Consider the following 26,560-nt stretch of genomic DNA (forward strand, 5'->3'; position numbering starts at 1 on the left):
CCTCCCAAAGCGCTGGGATTACAGGCACGAGCCACTGTGCCTGGCCAAAATTTAACAGGTTTGAACAAGAAACAGGCATTATCCTTGTAGTTTTTGCGGGTTAGAAATCCAAGAGCAGTTTAGCAGGATGCTTCTGGCATAGGGTCTCATGAGGTTGAAATCATTTGAAAACTTGACTGGAGGACAGTGTGTGGCCATTTCCAACCTTTTCTACCAGAGGCCCTAGTCCTTTGATGACTGTTGACTGGAGGCCTCAGTTGTTCATCTTAAATGTTCTCGTAGCATGTCAGTTTGGTTTTCCTTAGTGTGAATGAATCAAAGGAGAGCAAGGAGGAAGTTACGTCTTTTATGACCTAACCCTGTAAATTGCTACGTGGGTCAGCCCTTTGCTGTGGAGGAGGTGACTGAGTAAGGGTATGAAGTTCAGGAGATGGTGATCATTGGGGACATCTTAGAGTCTGGCTACAACAAAATTCAACCTCCATTCTTCACCAAAAATAACATCAATACGTTCAGTAATTAGTAGCAATAATATCAATGTTAAGGACACTACATTGGCATAGTAAAGTATATCTATCTACCTTAGCCAATTTTTCTCTGAGGGAGTAATGTTTTGTTTTGTGAATTTTTATTCACAAAATTATGCTATTAAACATTAACACTTCATTATGGAATATATAAACAGAAAAGTTTATAACAAATGTACAGTTTGCCTATAAAGTGAATTCTTATGAAAAAACTACCCAGGCCAAAAATAGAATATCACCTGAGGAGTTTGACACCAGGAGTTCGAAGCCAAAGTACATTATGATCGTGCCTGTGAATGTCTAGCCACTGCACTCCAGTCTGTGAGCATAGTAAGACCCTGTCTCTAAAAATAAAAAGACCATAACTAGATTATCAAAAACCCCAATCATAAACTTGCCATTTGCCCAGAGTAGAGGGCCGTGGCTTCAACCTAGCTCACAGCAACCTTAAACTCTTGGGAGATCCTCCTGCCTCAGCCTCCCAAGTAGCTGGGATTACAGATACACCATGACGCCCAGCTAATTTTTCTATTTTTAGGAGAGACGGTGTCTCACTCTTGCTCAGGCTGGTCTCGAACTCCTGAGCTCAAGCATCCCTCCCACCTCAGCCTCCCAGAGTGCTAGGATTACAGGCGTGAGCCACAGTGCCCCGCCCAGCTTAATGTTTTTCTTAACAGTATAGTTCTGTGTTTTGCTCTTTTGTATCTTACCCATACACAGTGCTTTGTACATTTGCTGAAATAAAGGGCAGGGAATGATTCTCAATATCTGTCACTGATGGTTGATCCGTGTGTATTAAGTTGTATTTGTTATGTATTTCTGAATTGTTTACTTAAGTAGCAAGAAGTGAAAATATCCTGTGACAGGCCAACTGGCTTCCCCTGTAGAGAGTGATCTAGAAGAGAGCAAGGTAGCTGGGTTAACTGGTGGGGTTCTGGATGATTTCTCCTTCCTGCCTTTCAAATCTTTCCTAATGTAATAATAATGACACTGATAGAGCTGGGGAGTTGGGGTGTATACTTTTTTTTTTCCTAACAAGGGCAAATAGAAACTCCATAGCTTATATATTTCAGTAGCAACATTCTATTTAAGTCCTATTGGTTTTGGTCCTCTTCAAGGGTTATTTATTAGATACAAAGAAGAGCATTTGTTTAACATTTCCCATGAATTAGGTATGCCAAAGTTGCTTTTTTTTTTATAGAGACAGTCTTGCTTTCTTATTTTCTTTTGTGCAATAAGTTTTTTCAGAATAAGTAGAACATCTCAGAATATACTTGATATATACAGAATAGTTATCTAGCACTTTTTATAAATGCACAAATAACTCAGAGATAAGGAATGAAAGCACTGTTGCTGAGAATCTTAATGAAAATTTCTATATCTACTAATGATAATTGAAAAATATAATCTTGATAATAAAACCAAGTGATAATACTGTATGTCTGTGAAAAAGAAATAGGTTTTATAAATTATTATATATGCTAGTGTTTTTTAATTTTTTGTGGAGACAGGGTCTTGCGATGTTGCCCAGACAGGGAAGCTTGAACTCCTGGCCTCAAGCAATCCTCCTGCATTGGCCTCCCAAAGTGTTGGGATTACAGGCGTGAGCTACCGTACCCACATAAGGTTAATCAGACTTTATTATCTGCAAACATTCTGGTTATCTTATTTAAAATATTCATATTATTCACTGCTTTTGCCTGGAGCAATGCCCAACATATAGTTAGCACTCAATACAGTTGTGTGGAGTGAATTCATACGGAGCTCAAATAAGAATATTTTAGAAAATTGCAGAAGCTTTTTAATTTGATCAGGTCCCATTTATTTTTGTTGCTGCTGTGATTGCTCTGGGGGTCTCCTTCATAAATTTTTTGCCTAGGCCAATGGGCCAGGCATGGTGGCTCACACCTATAATCCTACCACTTTGGGAGTCCTGGGTGGGAAGATCACTTGAGACCAGGAATTCAGAATCAGCCTGAGCAACTTAGTGAGACCCCATATCTACAAAAAAAAGGAAAAATTATTTGAGTGTGATGGTATGCACCTATAGTTCAGCTTCTCAGAAGGCTGAGGCAAGAGAATCACTTGAGCCCAGGAGTTTTTTTTTTTTTTTTTTTTTTGAGACAGAATCTCACTGTGTTGCCCAGGCTAGAGTGAGTGCTATGGCATCAGTCTAGCTCACAGCAACCTCAAACTCCTGGGCTTAAGCGATCCTACTGCCTCAGCCTCCCCAGTAGCTGGGACTACAGGCATGCGCCACCATGCCCGGCTAATTTTTTTCTATATATATATTTTAGTTGGCCAGATAATTTCTTTTCTATTTTTAGTAGAGACGGGGGTCTCCCTCTTGCTCAGGCTGGTCTTGAACTCCTGACCTCCAACGATCCACCTGCCTCGGCCTCCCAGAGTGCTAGGATTACAGGCGTGAGCCACCGCGCCCGGCCGAGCCCAGGAGTTTTGAGGTTGCAGTGAGTTATGAACACACCACTACACTCTAGCCCCGGCAACAGAGTGAGACCCTGTTTCAAAAAAAAAAAAAGAAAGAAAGAAAAACAAAAAATTAATTGAGTATTTTGAATTTGCATATTTGAATTGCTATCTTGAAGTACTATTGCTGTGGTATTCATTATTAGCCATTTTCCAAGGCCTGGGAAACTTTGATTTTTAGAGCCAGGAGTCTGCTGAAGTTGTCCAACCCAAACTTGAACTTTAGGTGGAGGTTAGATGAACCACAGAGATTATACTCTGCATAGTTTTTAGGAATTTACCAGTAGATTGGTTTGAATGACACTAGTGCAATTTAGTACTTGTATATGGGGAGGCAGGAAGGAAATAATAATTTTGAACTAAGGAGTCTAATGAACATTCAACTAGCAAATTGCATTTCTCTAAATTTACTTTTCTTCTTGGATAGTGTATACTTTTTGCATATTTTTTTATTCAGCATTAACCTAAATCAAGTACTGTTTGATTTCATGTATTGATTTCATTCTTAAAATCTTCATATGTAGGCTTACTTAGATTTTTCAACAGCAGTAGAATTCTGCCCTACACCTTTTTTTTTTTTTTTTTGAGACAGAGTCTCACTCTGTTGCCCAGGCTAGAGTGAGTGCCATGGCGTCAGCCTAGCTCACAGCAACCTCAAACTCCCGGGCTCAAGCAATCCTTCTGCCTCAGCCTCCCAAGTAGCTGGGACTACAGGCATGCACCACCATGCCCGGCTAATTTTTTCTATATATATTTTTAGTTGTCCATATAATTTCTTTCTATTTTAGTAGAGACGGGGTCTCGCTCTTGCTCAGGCTGGTCTCGAACTCCTGAGCTCAAACGATGCACCCGCCTCGGCCTCGCAGAGTGCTAGGATTACGGGTGTGAGCCACCGTGCCCGGCCGCCCTATACTTTTTTATTGTGTTGCACTTGCCTTCTTTTCTTGGAGGACAGGTTTATAGCTTCTCTGTTGAATGGTCACACACAAAAAGTCTAACAGCAAAATCGGGGCAGCACTGTTTTCTGAGACATTCTCACATTGTTTTGTCTTTGCACTCCACACTGTCTTATTCTTTTCTTAAAAGGTTTTCTTGCCAGGTGTGGTCATTAACACTTCCACATAATTATTAGCCTTTGGCCCAGATTTTTTACTTTTTCTTTCTCTGCTGTCACTTTGGCTCTTATCTGAGACCAATTGTCTTGTTATTCCGTAGACTTTGGTATGAAGGGTGATACGGTTTCTTGGATGCACCAGGCTCTGTTAACTATTTATACTACTTGACCTCTTAAGACTCTGGGGTGATGGCAGAAGTAGAAAGTAGAATTTAAACAATGAGCTGCCTGTTTGGCTCCAATGCCTGAGCGATTCATACCAGGCACCAGTTCATAGGTTCACCTCTATAGGATTGGGTATTAGTACATAGAACAGGTGTGGCAGTGAATATATACAATTATACAAACATAATAGAAATGCATACAAGTTTCATTGACTACTCTCATCTGATGTGACCTGAGTTTTGGGGCGAGGTGTAAACCAAGCTGAAGTATCCAAAAGTGTTCAAACTATCTTACTTGGATTTATACATTTATCCAGTCTTCAAAGATGTTCCTTTTTTGTTCCTTTGTTCCTGGGTTCTGCCTTGGTTGTCTTTGAGCTATACCATGGTGCTACTTATTTCTGTACCAAAATCAGACACCTCTTTGAATATTACCATGACACCAAATAAAGGGAGTAGTTGGTGTCCTAGGCTACTTGTTGGGTACCTTCTTATATCTTCCTAATGTGAGATAACCATTTTATTCTCAAAATTTAGGTAGAGGGCAAGAAGTTGATGTTAACGGTTAGTAATGTTAAACTGTAGTAATTGATGTTAACTGTCAGTAATCTTAAACTGACTTACATTTTTCACTGTCTCAGTTTTTTGTTTTTTGAGGTTTTTTTGTTTTTGGTTGTAAAACATGTTTTTCTTCTTAAACTTATTTTTGGCTAAGGTACCACTGGAACTACTTTGTAGCCTAGGCAACATGGTGAGACACCCTGTCTCTATAAAAAATTTAAAAATTAGTCGGGTTTGGTGGTGTGCACCTATAGTCTTACTACTTAGCTACTGGGAAGGCTGAGGTGGGAGAAGCACTTGAGCCCAGGAGTTTGAGGTTGTAGTGAGCCATTATAGTGCCACTGCATTCCAGCCCTGGCGATAGAGCTAGAACCTGTCACAAAAAACCCCACAAAATTTAGAAGGTTAATTCCCTTCTGTTAACTGAAAAAAAATTTTTTTTACTTGATGCTCATTTACTTTTTCCATATGAACATACAAACAAGCTAAATTTTTATTGATTGGGGAAGGGATTGGTAGCTAGATGCAATGGCTTTTAGTCTTTGACTTTCCCTTCTAGGAATACTATTACTATGTTCTTTCAACCGTGCTTTCTTTTATAATCTTCTGTTTGCATGTTTAAAGTTTTATTCTTATCACTTTTGCATCTTTCTGTTTTTTAACAACTTTACTTAGATAACATTTACATGCATATTCTTTAAGAACATCTTTACTGGTATGTTTAATTCAAGCTTTAATCCAAACCTCTATTTGGTTCTTCTTGGTATATATTAAAGTTATTCAGTCTTTAATATTTGTAAGTATCCACCTGTTTTACTATCTTTAAAAGTAGAGATTTTTCTGTGAATGTCTTGAATATTCTAGAAAGACTATTATGTCTATAATAATTGTGTCTTACCATTTTAATACCATTTTTATAATATTGTCTATGTTTCAAATAGAACTATAGAACAATTATGAAGTCTATATATCAGTAAGGGAAGTCAGTACATATAGTGAAAAAATAATTAAACGTCCACATACTATATTCATTGACATTTCAAGGGCCAGATGCAGTGTCTAACACCTGTAATCTCAGCACTCTGGGAGTCTGAGGCAGGAGGCTCACTTGAGCTCAGGAGTTTGAGACAAGCCTGAGCAAGAGTGAGACCTCATCTCTACTAAAAATAGAAGAAATTAGCTGGGTGTGATGGCGTGTACCTATAGTTCCAGCTACTCGGGAGGCTGAGGAAGGAGGATTAGTTGAGCCTCCTGCCCAGGAGTTTCAGGTTGCAGTGAGCTGTGATGACACCACTGCACTCTACCCAGGGTGACAGGGTGAGACTTTGTCTCCCCCCCAAAATAAAGCTGTTTAAATACTTGTATTTTCTGTTTTCTATATATGTATACTTTTAACTAGAAGCCAGATTTGCTTGCATTAGCAAAAAAGTTTTTTGGGCTTTGAGTTTCTTCTATCCATATCCTGAGAATATAAAAATACCGTCACCTACATTTGCCTCCTGGGACATTACAACAGTAACTTTTGCAGAACAGTCTATTTTCTCTCCACCAACATTGGTAGTGCATTTAAATCATGTTTTACTTTGCTAGATGACTGATGTTGTGGATCATATTTTCATATACTTATCATCTGCATGTTCTCTTGTGAAGTGCTGGCTCAATTTTTTTTTTGGCCAATTTTCTGTTGTGGAAATTCTTTACATATTTTAGGTATGAATATTTTGTTATATGTATTGTAAATTTTTTTTTTTTTTTTTTACTACAGGCATGCACCACCATGCCTGGCTAATTTTTTCTATATATATTTTTAGTTGTCCAGATAATTTATTTCTATTTTTAGTAGAGACGGAGTCTCGCTCAGGCTGGTCTCGAACTTCTGACCTCGAGGGATCCACCTGCCTCGGCCTCCCAGAGTGCTAGGATTACAGGCGTGAGCCACCTCGCCCCTGTATTGTAAATTTTTTATCATGCTGTCTTGCTTGCCTTTATACATTGATAATCTTCTGCTGGTTAATGTTTTGATGAACAGAAGTTCTTAATTTTAATATAGTATTTTAATTCATAATTAGCAAATTTGGTAATCTGTTTTTGAATGATTTACCTGCTGCTCCAAGGCCATGAAGATATTTTCTTCTAAAAACTATTGATTTATTTTTTCATATGTTGATCTACAACATAACTCAAGTTTGTCCTGTGAGGGTAGGACTCAAGATTCACTTTTATCCATATGGGTATCTACAGTGCCATTTATTGAAAGGGCTATACTCTTTGCACTGCAAGTCACTTTCTCTGTCTTTGTTCCTTTTCTTGGTTCTTTGCATTTCCACATAGACTTTGGAATGATTTGGTCAGTTTAAATACACACACACACACACACACACACACACACAAACGCACACACGCGCGCGCGCACGCACACACACACACCCCAAATAACCTCTGATAGGGTTTTTGTTAGTTTGCTTTGGGGTTTGTTTGTTTTGTTTTGTTTTAAGAGACTTGGTCTGGCTCTGTTGTCCTGGCTAGAGTGCAGTTGCGAGATTGTAGCTCAGTGCAGCCTACAACTCCTGGGCTCTAGCGATCCTCCCACCTCAGCCTCCTGAGTAGCTGAGATTACAGGTGTGCGCAGATATACCCAGCAGATTTAATACTTAAGCAGTTTATTGAATGTAGGTCTGAATTGAAAGGCAAAGCTCCTAACCACTATGTGTAACTTTTCACTGTACACTGAAAGAAATTTAGAAAATGCAGAAAAAACACCAACATCATCACTAAAAAGTATTTTAGCATTTCCAATACAAAGGCTTGATTAATATAAATTTGTTGTTAATTTGACAACTTGAAAATTAATCGGTATAATTTTGTTTGATACAATATATATCATTTTGTATTTGAGGTTTTTGCAAGCAATGTGTTCTTATTTGGCTGTAAAAGGACATATAAATATAGAAAAAATTTTAATATAAATAATTGTGTTTAGGGGGAAGGTCCTAAAGCCAACTCTACTCAAGGAATGCCTTGGTAGCAATGATTGTTAACCATCTGGAGTGACAGAAGAAAGTGATATTGGGTAACTAACGTCTTAAGAAGTTTCATCTCAAACTTTGTAATATTATAGCAACAAAATATTGATTATGCTATTGGTTGCTCCATTTTGGTCACATGGGTGGGCAGTTGCATCATGAATTATGTACTGATTAATGTGGTCAATTTCTCTGCTCTGTAAATTTGTGATATATGGAGGGGGTTTTCAACAATTGGATGGTTTTATGTGGTAACAACTTTTCTATAGAATTTTTTAAAGTAAACACTAGGACCACTGGGCAATATTTTATATACTTCTGAAGTCTTTTTCTCATCCTAAGGGTATGATGCAGTGTAAGATAAATGTATGAAAATTCAAAATTAATTGTTGCGTTTTGCATTCACCACGTTAGCTGGACCACATTAGTCTTAAATGAGTATATTGTATCCTTCTGTTAGCATGGAAAAATCATAGAAATTGCAGGGACATTACTTTGTGTACATTTTTCTATATAGTAAAGTGAGTCACCCAAAAGAAAAATTTGGAACCGTCCTCAGGTGGCCAAATTTTACTATTCAAGTTTATTTTTAACGTGGGGAGCTCTTGGTTATTTCCATCTAACTACGTTTGTCCTGTTGTGACACTTGCGGAGGTGCACAGCAGTTAGTAAAGTTTTCCACCGGGCCCTCTGTTGTCTCTTGGTGCAAATTGTAACAACAGTGAAATAAAATACAGAGTGCTTTGTACTACATTTACAAAAAATAATCACATACCACAGATTTCTGTTCTGCCTGTTGTTAGTCATGTAAGCCGGGATACTCTTGTGATGAGTCGCATGAAGGCAACTATTGAGACAACGGAAGGTCCTATAAGCTTGAATCCCTTGAAATAGTAATTTAAAAAACCCTAAAACATAATCATACAGAGCTTTAAAAGGAATATCCATTGCATTTGAATTTAGGATACTCATTTTCCATAGATAAATGCATTCTATTTTTCCAGGTTTTAAGACGAAGCAGTGATGAAGAAAAAGTTCTTTGTTTGGTCCGGCAGCGTACTGGCCACCACTGTCCAACAGCTGTGATGGTGGTGCTCATCATGGTGTGGGATGGCATTCCTCTTCCCATGGCTGACAGATTGTACACGGAGCTTACTGAGAATCTAAAGTCATACAACGGTCATCCCACAGACCGAAGATGCACCCTCAATGAAAAGTAATTAAATCTGTTTTGTGCTGCTTTGCCACTCAGATCTTCATTATGTCATGGTATCATGGTCAATTGTGAAGCAACTACCAACTAAGCATATTATCATGTTTTCTTTTGGTACACTTAGTCTTCATATAACGTCCTCCGTAGGTTCTTGGAAACTGTGACTTTAAGAGAAATGATGTACAGCAGGTCCTTGAGTATCGTTCAACATTGTTTAATTATAACATTGATGAGAAAAAGATTAGTTTAAATATATCTTGTTTGAAGAACCTATCGACCAGGATAAGCAAGGATTTACTGTACTTGTTTAAAATGTAAATTTTTTTTTTTTTTTTGAGACAGAGTCTCACTTTGTTGCCCGGGCTAGAGTGAGTGCCATGGCGTCAGCCTAGCTCACAGCAACCTCAAACTCCTGGGCTTAAGCGATCCTACTGCCTCAGCCTCCCGAGTAGCTGGGACTACAGGCATGCGCCACCGTGCCCGGCTAATTTTTTCTATATATATTTTTAGTTGGCCAGATAACTTTTTTATTTCTATTTTTAGTAGAGACAGGGTCTCGCTCAGGCTGGTCTCGAACTCCCGACCTCGAGCGATCCACCGGCCTCGGCCTCCCAGAGGGCTAGGATTACAGGTGTGAGCCACCACATCCGGCCTAAAATGTAAATTTTTGAAATGTGAATCTTACGTGTTTGCTGATGAATTGTGGGAAGAAGAGATCAGTTTTCATCCTTTTTTCCACTTATCCCAACACTGCTTACTAAAGAGCACATCTTTCCCCCTTGATTTGAAACGTTGCCTTTACTGCATGCAAAAATTACATATATAATCGAGTCATCTCTCGGATTTGAATTCTGTATCTCAGGAATTTGTCCTGTCTTTTCAGATACTAGCACCAAATTTACTTGTAGTGAACTGAAATCCTTATGATATTGAGTCTTCTAATTCAATAACATGACTTTTATTTCCATTTGTTCGATTTCCTTTTGTCTTTTGAGAGTATTTAATAGTTTGTCTCAAGTCTTTTTAAGAAAAAAATAGTCATAATGCAAAATAGGAACAAAAGTCATCCTCTTCCCAATCCCCATACAAGATTAATTCTTACACATTCCATAGTTTTTGTTTATGTTTATAATATCATTTCCTTATAATTTACTTATCTTTCCAAGATCACAGTGTATATAATTTTTAAAGCCTGCTAATTATTTTACTATGTGGATGTACAATAATAATACCTCCTGTGTAAAGTCAATGCTCCAAAAATTATGCATATATTCTTATTTAATATTCCTAGTAATCAAATAAAATAAGTATTATTCTATTTCATTTAATGTAGATCTAGCATACCATTTAAAAAGAACTTCAGAGACCAACCTGGGCAACAGATAAAGACACTGTCTCTACAAAAAAATAGAAAAATTAGCTGGTGCTGGTGGTGCATATCTGTAGTCTCAGCTACTCGGAAGGCTGAGGCAGGAGGATCCCTTGACCCCAGGAGTTTGAGGCTGCAGTGAGCTATTATGGTGCCACTGCACTCCAGCCTGGGCAGCAAAGCAAGATCCTATCTCAAAGAAAAAAACAAAAAACAACTTTATATTTACAGAAAGACACAAGAATACATCAGGGAATTCTTATACACTCTTACTTAAATTCCACAGTTGAGAACATTGTTATGTGTTTATTTACACATGTACACATATAAACACATATTGTTGTTGATTGATTATTTTTTCTTTCTTGACTATTTGAGAGCTAGATGCTGACTATATGTCTTTTTTCTCACAAATAATACTTCAGACTATAAAAATGAGGATATTCTCTTATATAACCCCAGCATAATGATCAAAATGAGGAAATTTAATTTTGATCAAATACTTTTATCTAATTTTTAATTCATATTCAAATGTCATCCATTTCCCAATAATGTACTGTGTAGTAATTGTCCCCCATTCACAATTCTATGCATTTAGTTATTTTGTCCTTTTGCCTCCTTAGTCCTTTTATTTCAGACTTTGTCTTCCATGACATTGAAATTTTTGAAGGGAAAAGGCTAATTTTGTAGACTGTTAGTCAACTTTGGTTTGTTGATTGTTTCCTTTTGCATCAAGTCAGGTTATGAATTATTGGCAGGAATATTACAGTAAGTATAATACAAGCTATCCAGCCGGGCACGGTGGCTCATGCCTATAATCCTAACACTCTGGGAGGCCGAGGCGGGCAGATCATTTGAGCTCAGGAGTTCTAGACCAGCCTAAGCAAGAGCGAGACCCTGTCTCTACTAAAAATAGAAAGAAATTATATGGACAACTAAAAACATATATAGAAAAAAATTAGCCGGGCATGGTGGCGCATGCGTATAGTCCCAGCTACTCGGGAGGCTAAGGCAGGAGAATTGCTTGAGCCCAGGAGTTTGAGGTTTCTGTGAGCTACACTGACCCCACAGCACTCTAGCCCTGGCGACAGAGCAAGACACTGTCTCAAATAAATAAATAAGTAAATATAATACAAGCTATCCCAAGTTAATTTCTCCCATTAGTGCTGGTGTTGTCTATTTAAAATATTTTAAGGATGCTCTTCTAAGTCTCACAATTTATCACATTTCTTCTGTGTTTAGTTTTTTATATAATAGTCAATAGTAAATTAAGGTATATTTTTCTCTTCTATGTATCTTTTCATTGATATAAATAATTTCTTATTTTTCTATTTGTTTGGTAACTTTAATTTTCTTCAATTTCAAATTTAATTTAACCTCTTTGATTTCATTTGTATATAATTTTTTACTTATCAAACTACTGTAACATTTTGCCCCTTAAAAGTATATCTTCTTGCTAAGAAGTTTTATGGGAAGTTAGCATATTTGGAGTACTCTTTTTTTTTTTCTTTTCCCCCTCATAGCATCTTGACTGATCCTTATAGTAGTCTTTCTTACAAGCAATGTTATGTCACATATCAGGCATTTTCCTGACTTTCACAATTAAAAAATAAAAATAGATGGCTAACACGTATAATCCAGCACTTTTGGAGGCAAAGGCAGGAGGATTGCTTGAGACCAGCCTAGGGAATACAGGAAGAGACTGTCCTTTTGTCCCAGCTACTTTGGAGGCTAAGGTGAGAGAATTGCATGAACCAGGAGTTTGAGGTTACAGTAAGCTATAATAGTGCCACTGTACCCCAGCATGGGCAACAGAGTGAGACCCTGTCTCAAAAAAAAAAAATAGTTTTGATTGCTAAGTGTCTATATCATTTTCACCTTTAAAATATAATATTTGTGTTTTTAGACTGTATATTTTCATCATTATATAAATACTACATATGTACTATTGGAAGTTTTAAGCAATATGCAAATTTAGAACCACAAGAAGAGTATATGCTATTTTCTTGGTTTCAAATCTTGGTATGTATATTCTAAACATTGTCGCTCTTACCGTAGAGTCTACTTTAGAGCTTTGGAAATGTCCTAAATGTGATACACTTACCAAGTTACTGAATGTAACAGGCCTTGTCCTCCATTTTTTCTGATACACACTTATAAAGTGTTTAAAATTGAGAAAGTAATAAATATATTATCCTTTTTTAATCCTCAGAAAATTACATCATTTTTGACATAAACAATTTCAAAGAGCTAATCAGTTGTTCTAATTTTCATTTCTGACAGGAAACACATGTAAGCTTTAAAATCCAGTTTCTTTATTTCCCCATTTCAGACATCTCCAAATTGAATGAAATTGTGGATATTTTATTTCATTTTTATTTTTTTGGAGACAGAGTCTTGCTTTTTTGCCCTGGCTAGTATACAGTGGTGTCATCATACTCACTACAACCTCCAACTTCTGGGCTCAAGTGATCCTCCTGCCTCAGCTTCCCAAGTAGCTGCGACTAGAGGTGCACACCACCACACACATGCTCAACCATTTCTCCCGCCTCGGCCTCAGAGTGCTGGGATTACAGGCATGAGACACCTGGCCTGGCCCTGAGTTTGTGGATATTTTTAGATCTGTATTGTGTATTTCCATTTCTTTGTGTTTACAATCTTAATGTTTTAGGGAAAAATTTGGTTATGATCAAGTATAGTTAGCTTATTGTTGGCATAAAACCACTTTAGATTAAATAAGTAATAAAATAGATAAGTGTTATAACCAGCTCATTAGGCATCTATACTTCTAAAGTTATATAAACGTGAAATGCTGTGTCTGAGATATTATCCTGCTTCATCAGTTCACTCCTTTGCAATTTTACCATCTTACAGTCGTACCTGTGCCTGTCAAGGAATTGATCCAGAGACTTGTGGAGCTTCATTCTCTTTCGGCTGTTCCTGGAGTATGTACTTCAATGGTTGTAAGTTTGGTAGAAGCCCAAGCCCCAGGAGATTTAGAATTGATCCAAGCTCTCCCTTGCACGTAAGTGACCTTTATATTTTTTATTTACACAATAAATATGTAAGTACATACCTTTAAAAGTTTTTTTAAACAGTAAAAAACTTAACTATTAAAAAGTAGTAATAAAATAGTAAGAATTTATTTATATATGTATAAGTAAATAATTTAAAATTCTAAATAAATTAGGTGAAGTCTTTAGCTAATCAACCCAAATTCCAGTTGTCCTTGGCTTCCTCCTCCTGCTCTGCTCCCCTACCCCAGAGGGAATCTTCGTTAAAAGAGTCTAGAATTGTATACCCAGCCAAAGTAGGAAAAAGACATTTGCCAACATTTCAAAGACTCAGAAAGTTTACTACCCACAGACCTACTATGAAAGAATTACTAAAGGACGTAATCCAGAAAGAAGATATATGAAACCGGAACGAATCTGTCCGGGACACGAGGCCATGGTGAGCAAAGAAATTAGTCAAATTTGGTGTTAAGTTTAAGTTTAAATAAGTTGAGTAGAACCTATACGTATAATTCCATAACTTTATCAACTCTTGGGTGGGTAGGCAGTGGGGAGTGGTTGGGGCACCTATAGGAACTAAGTATGGTAATGTTTGTTGGCTTTGTTTGGGTGGAGAAGATTTACATTTTGATTAACTCTAAAATTGGTGTGTTTTAATCACTGAGCAGTGAACAACAGAAAAAAACAAACAAGTGTATAAATACATACACACAAGATAACAATTAAAATAAGACTAATGGAAAACAATACTCTTCTTCCGTGTAACAGTACTAACATTAAAATATAAAGAAAGTTAATGTCAATGTAGTAATTTCTAATCTGTATGATGCATCATAATATTTTAAATTAGATTTCATTTCTTTTTGAACTGTTAGTTTTGACCTACTAAGCTGATTTTATGTCCCACTAACAAGTCATGAGCCAAAGATTGGAAAACATACATTTGACAAAGTGTATGTTAAATTTTTTTTAATTAGTAGCAATAGAATTTATATCTTTTGAACTAGTGGGGAAATTTTTTTAAAGAAAGCAATCAGGAGCCTGGCATGGTGGCTCTTGCCTATAATCCTAGCACTTTGGGAGGTCTAGGGGGGAGGATCACTTGAGGCCAATAATTTGAGACCAGCCTGAACAACATAGTGAGACCCCGTATCTACAAAAATAGAAAAATTAGCTGGGCATGGTGGTGGGCACACCTATAGTGCCAGCTTCTTGGGAGGCTGAGGTAAGAGGTTCTTTTGAGCCCAGGAGTTTGAGGTTGCAGTGAGCTATGATGATACCACTGCACTCTAGTCTTGTATTCTATAAGTCAGTGAAGGCAGTTAAATCATTAGCATGCATGATAAATAGAAAACACCAAATTAAACAGCAGGAATTAATCCAACTAAGTATGTAATATAATTAATATAGTACCTTTCAAAAAAAGCTCACAATTAACAAATAATATTCCTATTACAGATGTAATCAATTATTTAGCATTTTCTAGAGTTTCCAGCTATTGGAATAAAACCAGGAAGTGGCTCAAAAGAGAGGGAAGTATTATTTGCAGATAATATGATTTTCTATCTAGAAAACAAAATAATCAACCTACTGAAAATTATGACTATTAATAAGTTTAACAAGATGGCAAATACAAGGCTATCTTGTTAAAAATCAATTAACTTTCATGTCTACCAGTCATAACCATTAGGAAACATGACATTAAGAAAGAGTCCCATTGACGTTAGCAACAAAATCTATAAAATACCTCACAAGAAGTCTATTGGACTTGAAATTGGAAGATACCATATTCAAGGATCAGGACACTTGATAATGTGATGTCAGATGTTTCTTAAAATTAACGAGCTAAGTATTCTTTCTAAATATTATATGATGAAAGTATAATATCTGTTACTATACAAATACAAGGGGTCTTCAAAAGTTTCATGGAAAATATGTATTATGAAAAAAATATGCATGGATTTCATACTTTATTTGCACCAAAATAAAGTTGTGCTAACTTGTTACAACATATCTGAACAAAATTTAGTTTGAGGCACTAGAAAAGATAAGACATCAGTTTAAAAAGAGCCTCTGTCAGAGCAGCATGGATTCTGCTAAGATTGAAGCAAGAACAAAGATCAAGTTTGTGGTGAAGCTTGGGTGGAAGAATGGTGAGATCATTGATGCTTTATGAAAACTTTATGGGGGTTGGGCGCAGTGGCTCACGCCTAAAATCCTAGCACTCTGGGAGGCCAAGGCGGGCGGATGGTTTGAGCTCAGGATTTCGAGACCAGCCTGAGCAAGAGCAAGACTCCATCTCGACTAAAAATAGAAAGAAATGATCTGGACAGCTAAAAATATATATTAAAAAATTAGCTGGGCATGGTGGCGCATACCTGTAGTCCCAGCTACTCGGGAGGCTGAGGCAGAAGGATTGCTTGAGCCCAGGAGTTTGAGGTTGCTGTGAGCTAAGCTGATGCCATGGCACTCACTCTAGTCTGGGCAACAAAGTGAGACTCTGTCTCAAAAAAAAACAAAAAAACAAAAAAAAAACTTTTTGGGTACGATGCCCTAGAGAAATCAGCAATGTACAAATGGATTATTTGTAAAATCCATTAAAACAAATGGATAATTTGTCTTAAGAGGGCAAAACATGATGTTGAATGTGAAGCCCACAGCAGCAGACTATCTACATTAATTTGCAAGTAAAAAATTCATCTTGTTTGTGCCTTAGCTGAGGACTGACAATTAAGAGCAGAAATTATAGCCAACACCATAGACATCTCAGATGGTTCATTTTACACAATTCTGACTGAAATTAAAGTTGAGCAAATTTTCCATTTTATGGGTACCAAAACCATTGCGCCCAGATTAGCTACAGATGCAAATGGAAATTTTATACAAGTGGGATCAAGATTCTAAAGCATTTCTTTGAAGAATTCCAGGAAATGAAACATGGCTTTGCTAGTAGAATCCTGAAGGAAATGCACAGTCAAAGCAATGGCTACCAAGAAGTGGAAGTGGTCCAGTGGACTAAGTGAAGAGCAAAGGTCATGGCAACAATGTTTTGGTTTGCTGATGGAATTCAGCTTGTTGACTTTCTGGAGAGACAAAGAACAATAACATCTGCTAATCATGAGAATGCTTTGAGAAAGTTAGCTAAAGTTTTACCAGAAAAAAGTCCAGAAAAGCTTCACCAGGGAGTCCCTCTTCACTACAACAGTGCTCCTGCTCTTTCCTCTCATCAAACAAGGGCAATTTTGCAAAACCTTTCATGGGAAATCATTAGGCATCCACTTTACAGTCCCGATTTGCCTCCTTCTGACTTTTTTGTTTCCTCACCTTTTTTTAAAGGGTAGTCAAGTGAAGCAGTGGGATTGGAGAAGGAACAAAGGAATCTGTAACTGGTTGTGATCAGTTAGTTGTAAACACCACTGCACTCAGACCAGCCTTGTTTCCTAATCTTAAAATCTATAAAGGGCTATGTTGCCCTGGCTAGCCTCGAACTCCTGGCCTCAAGCAATCCTCCTGCTTCAGCCACCCTAGTAGCTGGGACTTTTAGGCACATGCCACCTCACCCAGCTATCTTTTTTATTTTTATCTTTTAGTTGTATTTTTCCACAAACTTTTTGAAGTCCCCTTGTGTATTAGTAATACTGAAATGACTATTCAATTCTTTGCTATTACAATAATGCTGTTATACAATTAATGAATGTGAGATCAGTTTTTGCTTGTGGTTAGCATTAATAGTGAGTAACATTTGTAAGTGCTTATAATACAGGAAGAAGCATGGCTTATACCACGAGCTGTCAGAAGGCCAATCTGACTGAAGCTCAGCAGGCAAGGGAGAGTGAGGTACACGCAGCTGCCCTGTGAGCCATATCAAGAATTTTATTAAATCATTGAAGGGTTTTAAGACAAGTGACATAATTAAATGTGTCCTTTGATGAGATCTCTCTGGTGGTCTTTGAATAATTGATTGGCCAAGAGTGGACTTGGCAAGATGAGCCAACTATCTATGAGAACAATCCCTTAAGGGATAATGGTGGCTTAAACTGTGTGGTGGTGCTCACCATTGACATGGGGCACACTGAAATGGGACCACATTTGCAGAGGGGACATCATAAATTCAGTTTGGACATATTTGTTTTAAGGTTCCTAAAGGAAATCTAAGTAGGGCTGTCAGGTTAATAATAATATGAACTGGAGCTGAAAGCATGGTCTAGGTTGTAATGACAGCCATAGGTGTAGACATCATGGTCCTATAGATTAGGCAGAGAGTGAGAAGCACAATGGGATATAGTCTTGAACACCAATAGGTAAAGATCTGATAAGAAGCTGCCCCTAGGCCGGGCGCAGTGCTCACGCCTGTAATCCTAGCACTCTGGGAGGCCGAGGCGGGAGGATCACTTGAGGTCAGGAGTTTGAGGCTAGCCTGGGGAACAGCTTGAGCAAGAGCAGGAGCCCGTCTCTACAAAAAAAAAAAAAGCTGCCCCTATACGTGATGTGCACATTCATTCTAATGAAACAATTAGAAATTCAGAGTTTTTACAATATGAATAATGAGCTTCACAATAATAAAATGATGCCAGTAGTCAACTATACAAGCTTTATTTGAGTTGTTTCTGTTTGCCTACTTAATTTCAACACTCACACGATAAATGAGATATTGCAAGACGACAAACCACTCAGTTTGACTTGTGATGTTGGATGGCCCATGATAGAATAGATATAACTATAAAATAGATTAATATTTCCCTGCTTAATTCTGTTAGCAATAAAACACAATTATCCACCCCACACAATATTTCCAGGGTTAGAAAACACAATTAAAATAGTTTTCATGGGTCTTTAAATGATTCTAAATTTTGTTCTCAATAAATGCAGTAATTTATGTGCAGGTATATCTAGGAAATGCCTTTAAAGTAGAATCATGGTTTTCCTGATGTTTTTTAGCTACTGTAAGTAACAGATACAAAAGTAGACATTTGAACAGACTAATCTAGGAATTGACTCTATGAAATTTTTTTGCATAGTAAACCAGCAGGAAACCAAAAACGTTATCTGTGATGCTTTATAGTTGCCAAGATTGAGGCTTGTCAAAAATCACTACAGAACCAACTTCCTATGTCTGCATTTTTTGTGGCTTTGTCTTTCATAATAATTTGAATACCAGATGTGAACTGATTTACATGAAGGTTTTCCTTCTGTGTTTATGACATCTCCATCTACTCAATCTCACATGAGGTGAAAGCCTCAATCTTTTTTTAGTCCCTTCTCCATGCTTGCTCTCTATTTCCTTTCAATTGACTTCTTAGATCTGACTGTTCATTTATCAAGTCTCTAACTTTTAATAGAATATAATCATTTCTGAAAAACTTTCAGTGGCCTTTCAACTATTCTTATTTGCAAAGTATCTCTTCTCTGTTTCATTTCTCATACTTGGCATCACTGACATTTTTAATAGAGACTCTTCTTGTGATAGTTTAAGAACATACTGATTATACATGAGATAGGATCTGATACATAGTATGTGCTTTATATATGTTCTCTCCCTTCTCTGTTACATAAAGTTGTCGAATTGAATCTGAATTGTATACCTTGGCATCTCCGCTTAGCAGCAGGAAACTTGTCTTCATTTATTCCAAGTGCTGAGTACTATTGAATAAATATAAAATAATGATTCTCATTCTTAACAATATGAACAGTTTTGTAACTTACCTCTAACACTAAATTTCTAATTAACTTATAACAAAATAGTCATTTCAAAAGACTTAAAGCATAACAATTTCTAATAGTGTAGATTAAGAAAACGTTATATTTTCTATGGTATCTCTTTTATCAGGGTAAGTATGAATTGTGCATCAACGACTATCAGCAATGATTATTGATTCAATTCATACCTTAAACTCACTTTATATCATAAAATAACTGATATAGACTGTCTTTTCCTGTAGGAAAAAAACCTTGAAGATAACCTACAGAGTTTGGCTACACAATTAGCTCCTATTTATAAGCAGTATGCTCCGGTTGCTTACCAAAATCAGGTATGTTTTGGAACCTTATACACTGCTCTTAAGCATGGTTGTACTTGTTTTTTTGAGACAAGGTCTCACTCTCTCTGGGTAGAGTTCAGTGGCATCATCATAGCTCATTGCAATCTCAAATTTCTGAGCTCAAGCTGTCCTCCTGCCTCAGCCTCCTGAGTAGCTGGGACTACAGGTGGTGTGCACCACCACACCCAGCTAATTTTTTTTTTTTTTTTTTTTTTGTAGAGAGAAGTTCTCACTATGCTCACTATGTTGCTCAGGCTGGTCTTGAACTCCTGGGCTCAAGGGATCCTCCCACTTCAGCCTCCTAAAGTGCCAGGATTACATGCTTTGTACTCAGCCTCAAACTTTTTATATATATTAAAAAATCATTATTAATAGAAAACTTTTCAAATTAGAACATAATATTTATATATACATAGATAATATATTTATATAAATATATAAAATTGTGTTTTAAATGATTAGTCTTTTTTGATAATCTTCCAATTATGACAGTTGAATTAAAACTCCAAGGTGGTAGAAGTATATTATTTGTATTAATAAAAATTATAGAAGCAGGAATGCGTGGTTGGTTCAACATATGAAAATCAATAAATGTAATACATTATAGATTCAGAAAAGGCATTTGATAAAACCAACATTCTTGCATGATAAAAAATAAACACTCTAATAAACTATCAATAGGAACAGAAAGGACTTACCCCTGCCTAAACAAGGGCAACTAACTACACAAAACACACAGTTAACATCATAATTAATGGTAAAAGACTAAAAGCTTTTTGCCTAAGATCTGGAACTAGATAAAGATGTCCACCCTCACCATTTATATTAAACATTATATTGGAAGTTCTAGCCATGGCAATTAGGCAAGTAAAAGAAATCCAGATTGAAAAAGGAAAGGTAAAACTCTATATGATCCTGTATACAGAAAATGTAAGGAATCCATATAAAAACTATTAGAGGTAATAGGCAAGTTCAGCAAGGTTTCGGGACAGAAGATTAATAATGTAAAAGCCACGGTATTTCTGTACACTAGCATGAACAATTCAAAAATGAAAGTAAGAGAAAATTGATGATTGGGCCAAGTGTGGTGGCTCATGCCTGTAGTTCCAGCACTTTGGAAGCCCAAGGAGGGAGGATCACTAGAGGCCAGGAGTTTGAGACCATCCTGGGCAACATATCGAGTGAGACTCCATATCTACAAAAAATTTCTTTATAAAAAGAAAAAATAGATAATTGGACTTCATCAAAATTAAAACTTTTGTGCTTCAAAGGACACCATCAAGAAAGTGAAAATATAAATCATTTTGTGAAAAATAATTTTAAATCATATGTCAAATTAGAAAAGAAGTGTAATCTTTTTTTTTTTAAAACATGACCAGAGGTCTGTATCTTTTTTTTTTTTTTTTGAGACAGAGTCTCTCTCTGTCACCCAGGCTATATTTTGCAATGGTGTCATCATAGCTCACTGCAACCTCAAACTCCTGGGCTCAAGTGATCTTCCTGCCCCAGCCTCTCGAGTAGCTGGGACTACACACCACCAGGCCCAGCTAATTTTTTAAAGTTTTCTGTAGAGGTAGGGTCTTGCTATTGCCCAACCTGATCTGGAACTCCTGGCCTCAAATGACCCTCCCACCGTGGCCTTCCAAAATGGTGAGATTACAGGCGTGAGCTACCACATCAAGGCAGAGGTCCATATTTTTAAAAACATTTAGTTTATTTGTATTAACATTAATAACATGCTCTCTGTTAAGTTCCAACTTTTCATTTTAAAAGGAATTATAAATTCACTTTCTGTCATGGTTCATGGAATTGTATAGATATGTACTTTTTGTAGAAATGGAAAACTATGCATATGTATGTTTATTGGTCTTTCTAATGGAATAATATAGGCTACTTTACTTGTTTACCCACCTTTAGCAGCAATTAGTATCCTCACTCTGCCTTCAGATGTAAAGTTGGGCATTGTCATTGTTCTTCATGTATTCTCAAGCACTTTATATCCACAGTATTGCTAAACTACACATTCACAACCATAATACACTGTAGTCTCAGAAATGACAAAGTGTAATTAACGTGAGAACTTGCCAGGAAATGATTTGTAGACTTTACTAAAGGCGATTTTTTTTTTCCTGTCTTTTAAAGCTGTGTTTCACGCTTTCTTCTTCAGGTAGAATATGAAAATGTTGCCCGAGAATGTCGGCTTGGCAGCAAGGAAGGTCGTCCTTTCTCTGGGGTCACTGCTTGCCTGGACTTCTGTGCCCATCCCCACAGGGACATTCACAACATGAACAATGGAAGCACTGTGGTATGTACCTGGGTAGCTTTCAATTCTCAAGGCTCCATCACTGTATACTTAGGCTGCAGTCCTTAAACTCCGATTGTTACTGTTACAAATCGCATTTTATGTGCTGTTAAATATAAGCATATTTATAGGTAGTATTTGTTAAATTTATTATCAATGTGCTTTGAAAAGTTACAGAACCAACCTTAAACAAATACTTTTGTTGATAGGCTTAGGTTAATTGTGAGCTGGGCACGGGTGGTTTATGCCTGTAATCCCTGTAATCCCAGCAATTTTTGGAGGCCCAAGTGGGAGGATCTTTGAGCCCAGGAGTTGGAGACCAGCCTAGGCAACATAGTGAGACCCCATCTGTACAAAAAATAAAAAAGTTAGTGAGTTGTGGTGGCAGGTGTCTATAATCCCAGCTCCTTGAGAGGCTGAGGTGGAGGATCAGTTTCAAAGCAGCAGTGGGCTATGATCGTGCCACTGTACTCCAGCCTGGGGGACAGAACCAGATGCTGTCTCTACAAAAAAAAAAAAATTCAGGTATGTTTGCTGGGAGATAGTAAGACACGATTATTTAAAGTGTCCATTCTGTGCTATCAAAAACTTGTAGGTATGAAGTTGAGCAGGTTACTTAATATTTCATTTTTCCATCTGTATCTCAGGGTTTTTGTGAGGGATTTGTGCCAAACTCACCATCATTTAAATGCTTATTGGTTCTTAATACCAGTGTGCACAAAGTAATAAATATTCCAAAGTTATCAGCAATATATGCATTCAGATGTGCCTACTATGTTTGTAGTCATGGAAATAATCACATACCCATTAAGTATCTCAGTCAAGAGGCAGAAGACCCAGTGCAAAATCATGCAACAGTCCTTTGTTTGCTTCAACTAATTGTCTCCTTGTCACCTAGTAAAACAGAGATCAATAGAGAATGATTGCTTCTGTTTTTCCACTGCACCAGTTTGTTAGGTTTGCCTGGTGATTTGGAAACCTTCATTAAGACTTAAGCTACAGGCTCTTACAGTGTGATTGGAAGTGTAACAACGAGATCTATCAAAAGGCCACCATCCTTGCTTGGGCAACAGATGTGTATCTGTGATAGATTAAGAAGCCAAAATAACTTTTTTTTGCACATCATTCCTCTCCACTAATGTTGAGTGTAGTCTTTGAGACTAATGTTGTTTAGCAATGTTGAAATTATGTAAATCTAGCCTGGTGAATATTAGCCAGGCAGTGGTTCATCATCACTTGGTCAGTACATCTTACCTAAATTACTGAATATCTCTGATCAGACTGGATTAGGTTCAGAATCAAATTAAGTTACCGTTTCTTTTCTGTGTTCTTTGACCTCCATTGCTCTGATTACTCATGCAATGTGGCTCTTACCTGGAATTTGACAACTCTCCAAATTTCTCCATCTTCAAAAACTTAAACTCTTGAAATTCTGCCATTACCTATCTTCTCATCCTTTCTGTTTTCCCAGTCTTTCTAATTATGCTCATGTCTACTCCAGTCTCCTTCTTAGTCTCCTGTAGATAATTAAATTGGTTGCAGTAACATTTATTAATGAAAGATTCTGATTTTCAACATGACTGTTTTTAATTATTAACATATTACTACCCTGACAGCTGCATATTTCAGGCCTTGCTGATAAATGTAACTGTAGATATCTATCATGAAACCAAAAATCCTTTGAAAATCAAATCTATTTTCAGTTTTTGTTATCTTAGAAACAGCTTTGAGCTCTGGAAAGATATTTTTACTGAAAAATAAAGAAATGATTTTATATGTTTCTCTTCGATTTCTATTAACACTGGGGAATTATAATTAAAATATTACTTTATAAAACAATATTAATAGTTATCAAAGGTCAGGAATCTTTTTATCTATTAATATAGTTCTGTATTTTCATTTCTCTAAAATAAGTACAACTTTTAAAATGAAGGCTTAGATCGATTGCATTTAAAAGAAAATTTTTTTTAAGATAATAGTATCTTTGTTTGTTTTTTGTTGTTTTTTTTTTTTGGAGACAGAGTCTCACTCTGTTGCCCAGGCTAGAGTGCCCTGGCGTCGGCCTAGCCCACAGCAACCTCAAACTCCTGGGCTCAAGCAATCCTCCTGCCTCAGCCTCCCGAGTAGCTGGGATTACAGGCATGTGCCACCATGCCTGGCTAATTTTTTCTATAAATATTTTTAGTTGTCCATATAATTTCTTTCTATTTTTAGTAGAGACGGGGTCTCGCTCTTGCTCAAGCTGGTCTCCAACTCCTGACCTCGAGCTATCCTCCAGCCTCGGCCTCCCAAAGTGCTAGGATTACAGGCGTGAGCCACCGTGCCCAGCCTAAGATATAGTATTTTATATTCAAAAGATAGGCTAGTGGTTTTTTTTGTGGCTTCTCACTGGAATAGAATCAAAATGGAGCAGAAAGAGAAAATTTGTTGATGTTAAATATTTTAGTTAAATTTTCGAAACTGAAACTGTAAGTCCTTTTAAGAAAGAGAAACCTCTTATACCTCTTTTTTTTGCTTCTGATATTCTCAATTAATTTCATGAAGAAAAAAAAATTATCCTGACAAAGAAGACAGAGAACATATCTATAAATAAATCCCACTTTTAAGCAAAAGTGAGAAAAGTCCTAAAGGAAAACCCAGGAAATTAGGATAATTCATTATAATTAAGCCCCCTCTACCCAAGGAATGTGATATTATTGAAATATTCAGAAATAGGGTCCTATATAAGCTAAAATCATACCATTTATTTACTTATTTTATTTTTCTGTTGTTTTTCTTTTTTCACCAGGTCTGCTTCCAGACATATCTTAATAATTAACACTTAATATGAACTCAGTAAACACAATTTAAGAGCCATTGCTTAACTTAGGCAATGCAGTAAGATGGATGTAACAGGAAGCTTTAATATAAAAAAAAAAGTATTGTATAATAGTATAATATTATTTATAAAATCAACTCAAAATTACTTATCTGCTTATAAACAAATGATAAGTTACTAGAATCGAGTACAGTTAGGTTCCTTGATATAAGATAATTATCCAAAATTAATAGACCATCAGTAATCAATTAATAAATTGGGAATACATATTACTTTCTCAATGGCAACAAAAGGAATGTAGGAATAACTATATTGAATGTGCACAACCTATATTTCCCATTTCATGTTTCCTTCCTATTAGGTTTGTACTTTAACACGAGAAGATAACCGCTCATTGGGTGTTATTCCTCAAGATGAGCAGCTCCATGTGCTACCTCTTTATAAACTTTCAGACACAGATGAGTTTGGCTCAAGGGAAGGAATGGATGCCAAGATCAAATCTGGGGCTATCGAGGTCCTCGCACCCCGCCGCAAAAAAAGAACACGTTTCACTCAGCCTGTTCCTCGTTCTGGGAAAAAGAGGGCTGCAATGATGACAGAGGTTCTGGCACATAAGATAAGGGCAGTTGAGAAGAAACTCATTCCTAAAATCAAGCGGAAAAATAACAGCACCACGACAACAAACAACAATAAGGCTTCCTCACTGCCACTCTTAGGTGAGTCCTATGCAACCTGCTAATTTTCTCTCTACAACTTTCATTGACAAAAGAGTTTGGACTTTCCCTTTCATGTTATTTTTCCTCTCTTCTATCTTACTTATTGTCTTAGTGATGAGACATTGTGAAAAGAGAAATTTTAGAGCAAATATTAATTAACTCATTGTTCTTGAATCTAATTTGTCATTATTATAGTTTGTTAGGAGTTACAACTCAGACACTGAATATATTTCTACATATGTGCCTGAACTAAAAGTCAATAAAAAAGTGACCCTTAAGTATTTCTTGGTAATTTTTTCTACTTATCCTTTTTTATATTTTAATATTCTTATCATCGTTCCTGTGACTTTCCCATATAATTTGAAGCCCTACTCATTTTTCTTGGTATTGATGAATGACATGACTTCCTGGAAGCCTTCCTTGATCACCTTTAGCATCAGTTTTTTGTTTTTTGTTTTTGTTTTTGTTTTTGGTTATCCAGTCAACAGATATTACTAAACACCACTTTGAAGCCCTTTGATTTTTTTTTTTTTTTTTTTAGTATCTTATGAAAACTGTCAATGAACATCTTTGAACTGCTTTAGGTGTTAGAAATGTTCTAGTGAGGGAGAAGGGAGACACTGCTGTAAGAGATTTTCTACTTAAATATGGCTGCTAAAAAAAGGATTCACTGAGAATATGGCATTTGAGCAAAGTCCAAAAGGAAATGAGAGGGTCAGCAATGTCAATATTTGGAAAATAATATTCTCGGCAGAGGAAATGGCAAGTACACAGGTTCAGAGGCAGGACTTTACCTTGACTATTTGAGGTGTGTATAGAGGCCAGCGTGACTGGAGCGCAGAGTGTGAAATGAGCAGAATAATAACAGCTAAGATCAGAGTCCAAGAGGGGGGTGTGTGAGCAACTCCCCCCAGGCTTTGTAGACTTCTGTAAAGACGCTGACCTTTATTGTGAGTAAGGAGAAGGTTACTGCAGATATCAGAATAAAGCAGAGCTATGATCTGACTCAAACGTAACCCTGCAGTTAGTGGGTTGAAACTATAATAAAAGGGGGCAGAGGACAGAAAAGTAGGGAGATCACAGAGTCTATCCTAACACTTCAAGAGAGAGAGGATGGAGAATGGACCAGAGTAGCTAATGAGGAGGACATGAGCAATGTCTTGATTCTGATGATGTTTTGAAGTTAGAGTCAACAGAATTTGATAGATTAAACA

General features: G+C 36.8%; 1 protein-coding gene across 1 annotated transcript in view; it reads left to right on the forward strand.

Moving 5' to 3' along the window:
• TET1 (tet methylcytosine dioxygenase 1) overlaps positions 1 to 26,560 on the forward strand; it is a 110,322-nt gene that overhangs the window by 77,762 nt on the left and 6,000 nt on the right. The window contains exons 7-11 of the mRNA XM_045569296.1: positions 8,881 to 9,092; positions 13,333 to 13,483; positions 19,412 to 19,501; positions 21,678 to 21,815; positions 24,992 to 25,346. Of these exons, the coding sequence (XP_045425252.1) occupies positions 8,881 to 9,092; positions 13,333 to 13,483; positions 19,412 to 19,501; positions 21,678 to 21,815; positions 24,992 to 25,346 (946 nt within the window). The remainder of the gene's footprint in view (positions 1 to 8,880; positions 9,093 to 13,332; positions 13,484 to 19,411; positions 19,502 to 21,677; positions 21,816 to 24,991; positions 25,347 to 26,560) is intronic.

Source organism: Lemur catta, chromosome 14 (assembly GCF_020740605.2).
Source record: "Lemur catta isolate mLemCat1 chromosome 14, mLemCat1.pri, whole genome shotgun sequence".
Classification (NCBI taxonomy): Eukaryota; Metazoa; Chordata; class Mammalia; order Primates; family Lemuridae; genus Lemur; species Lemur catta.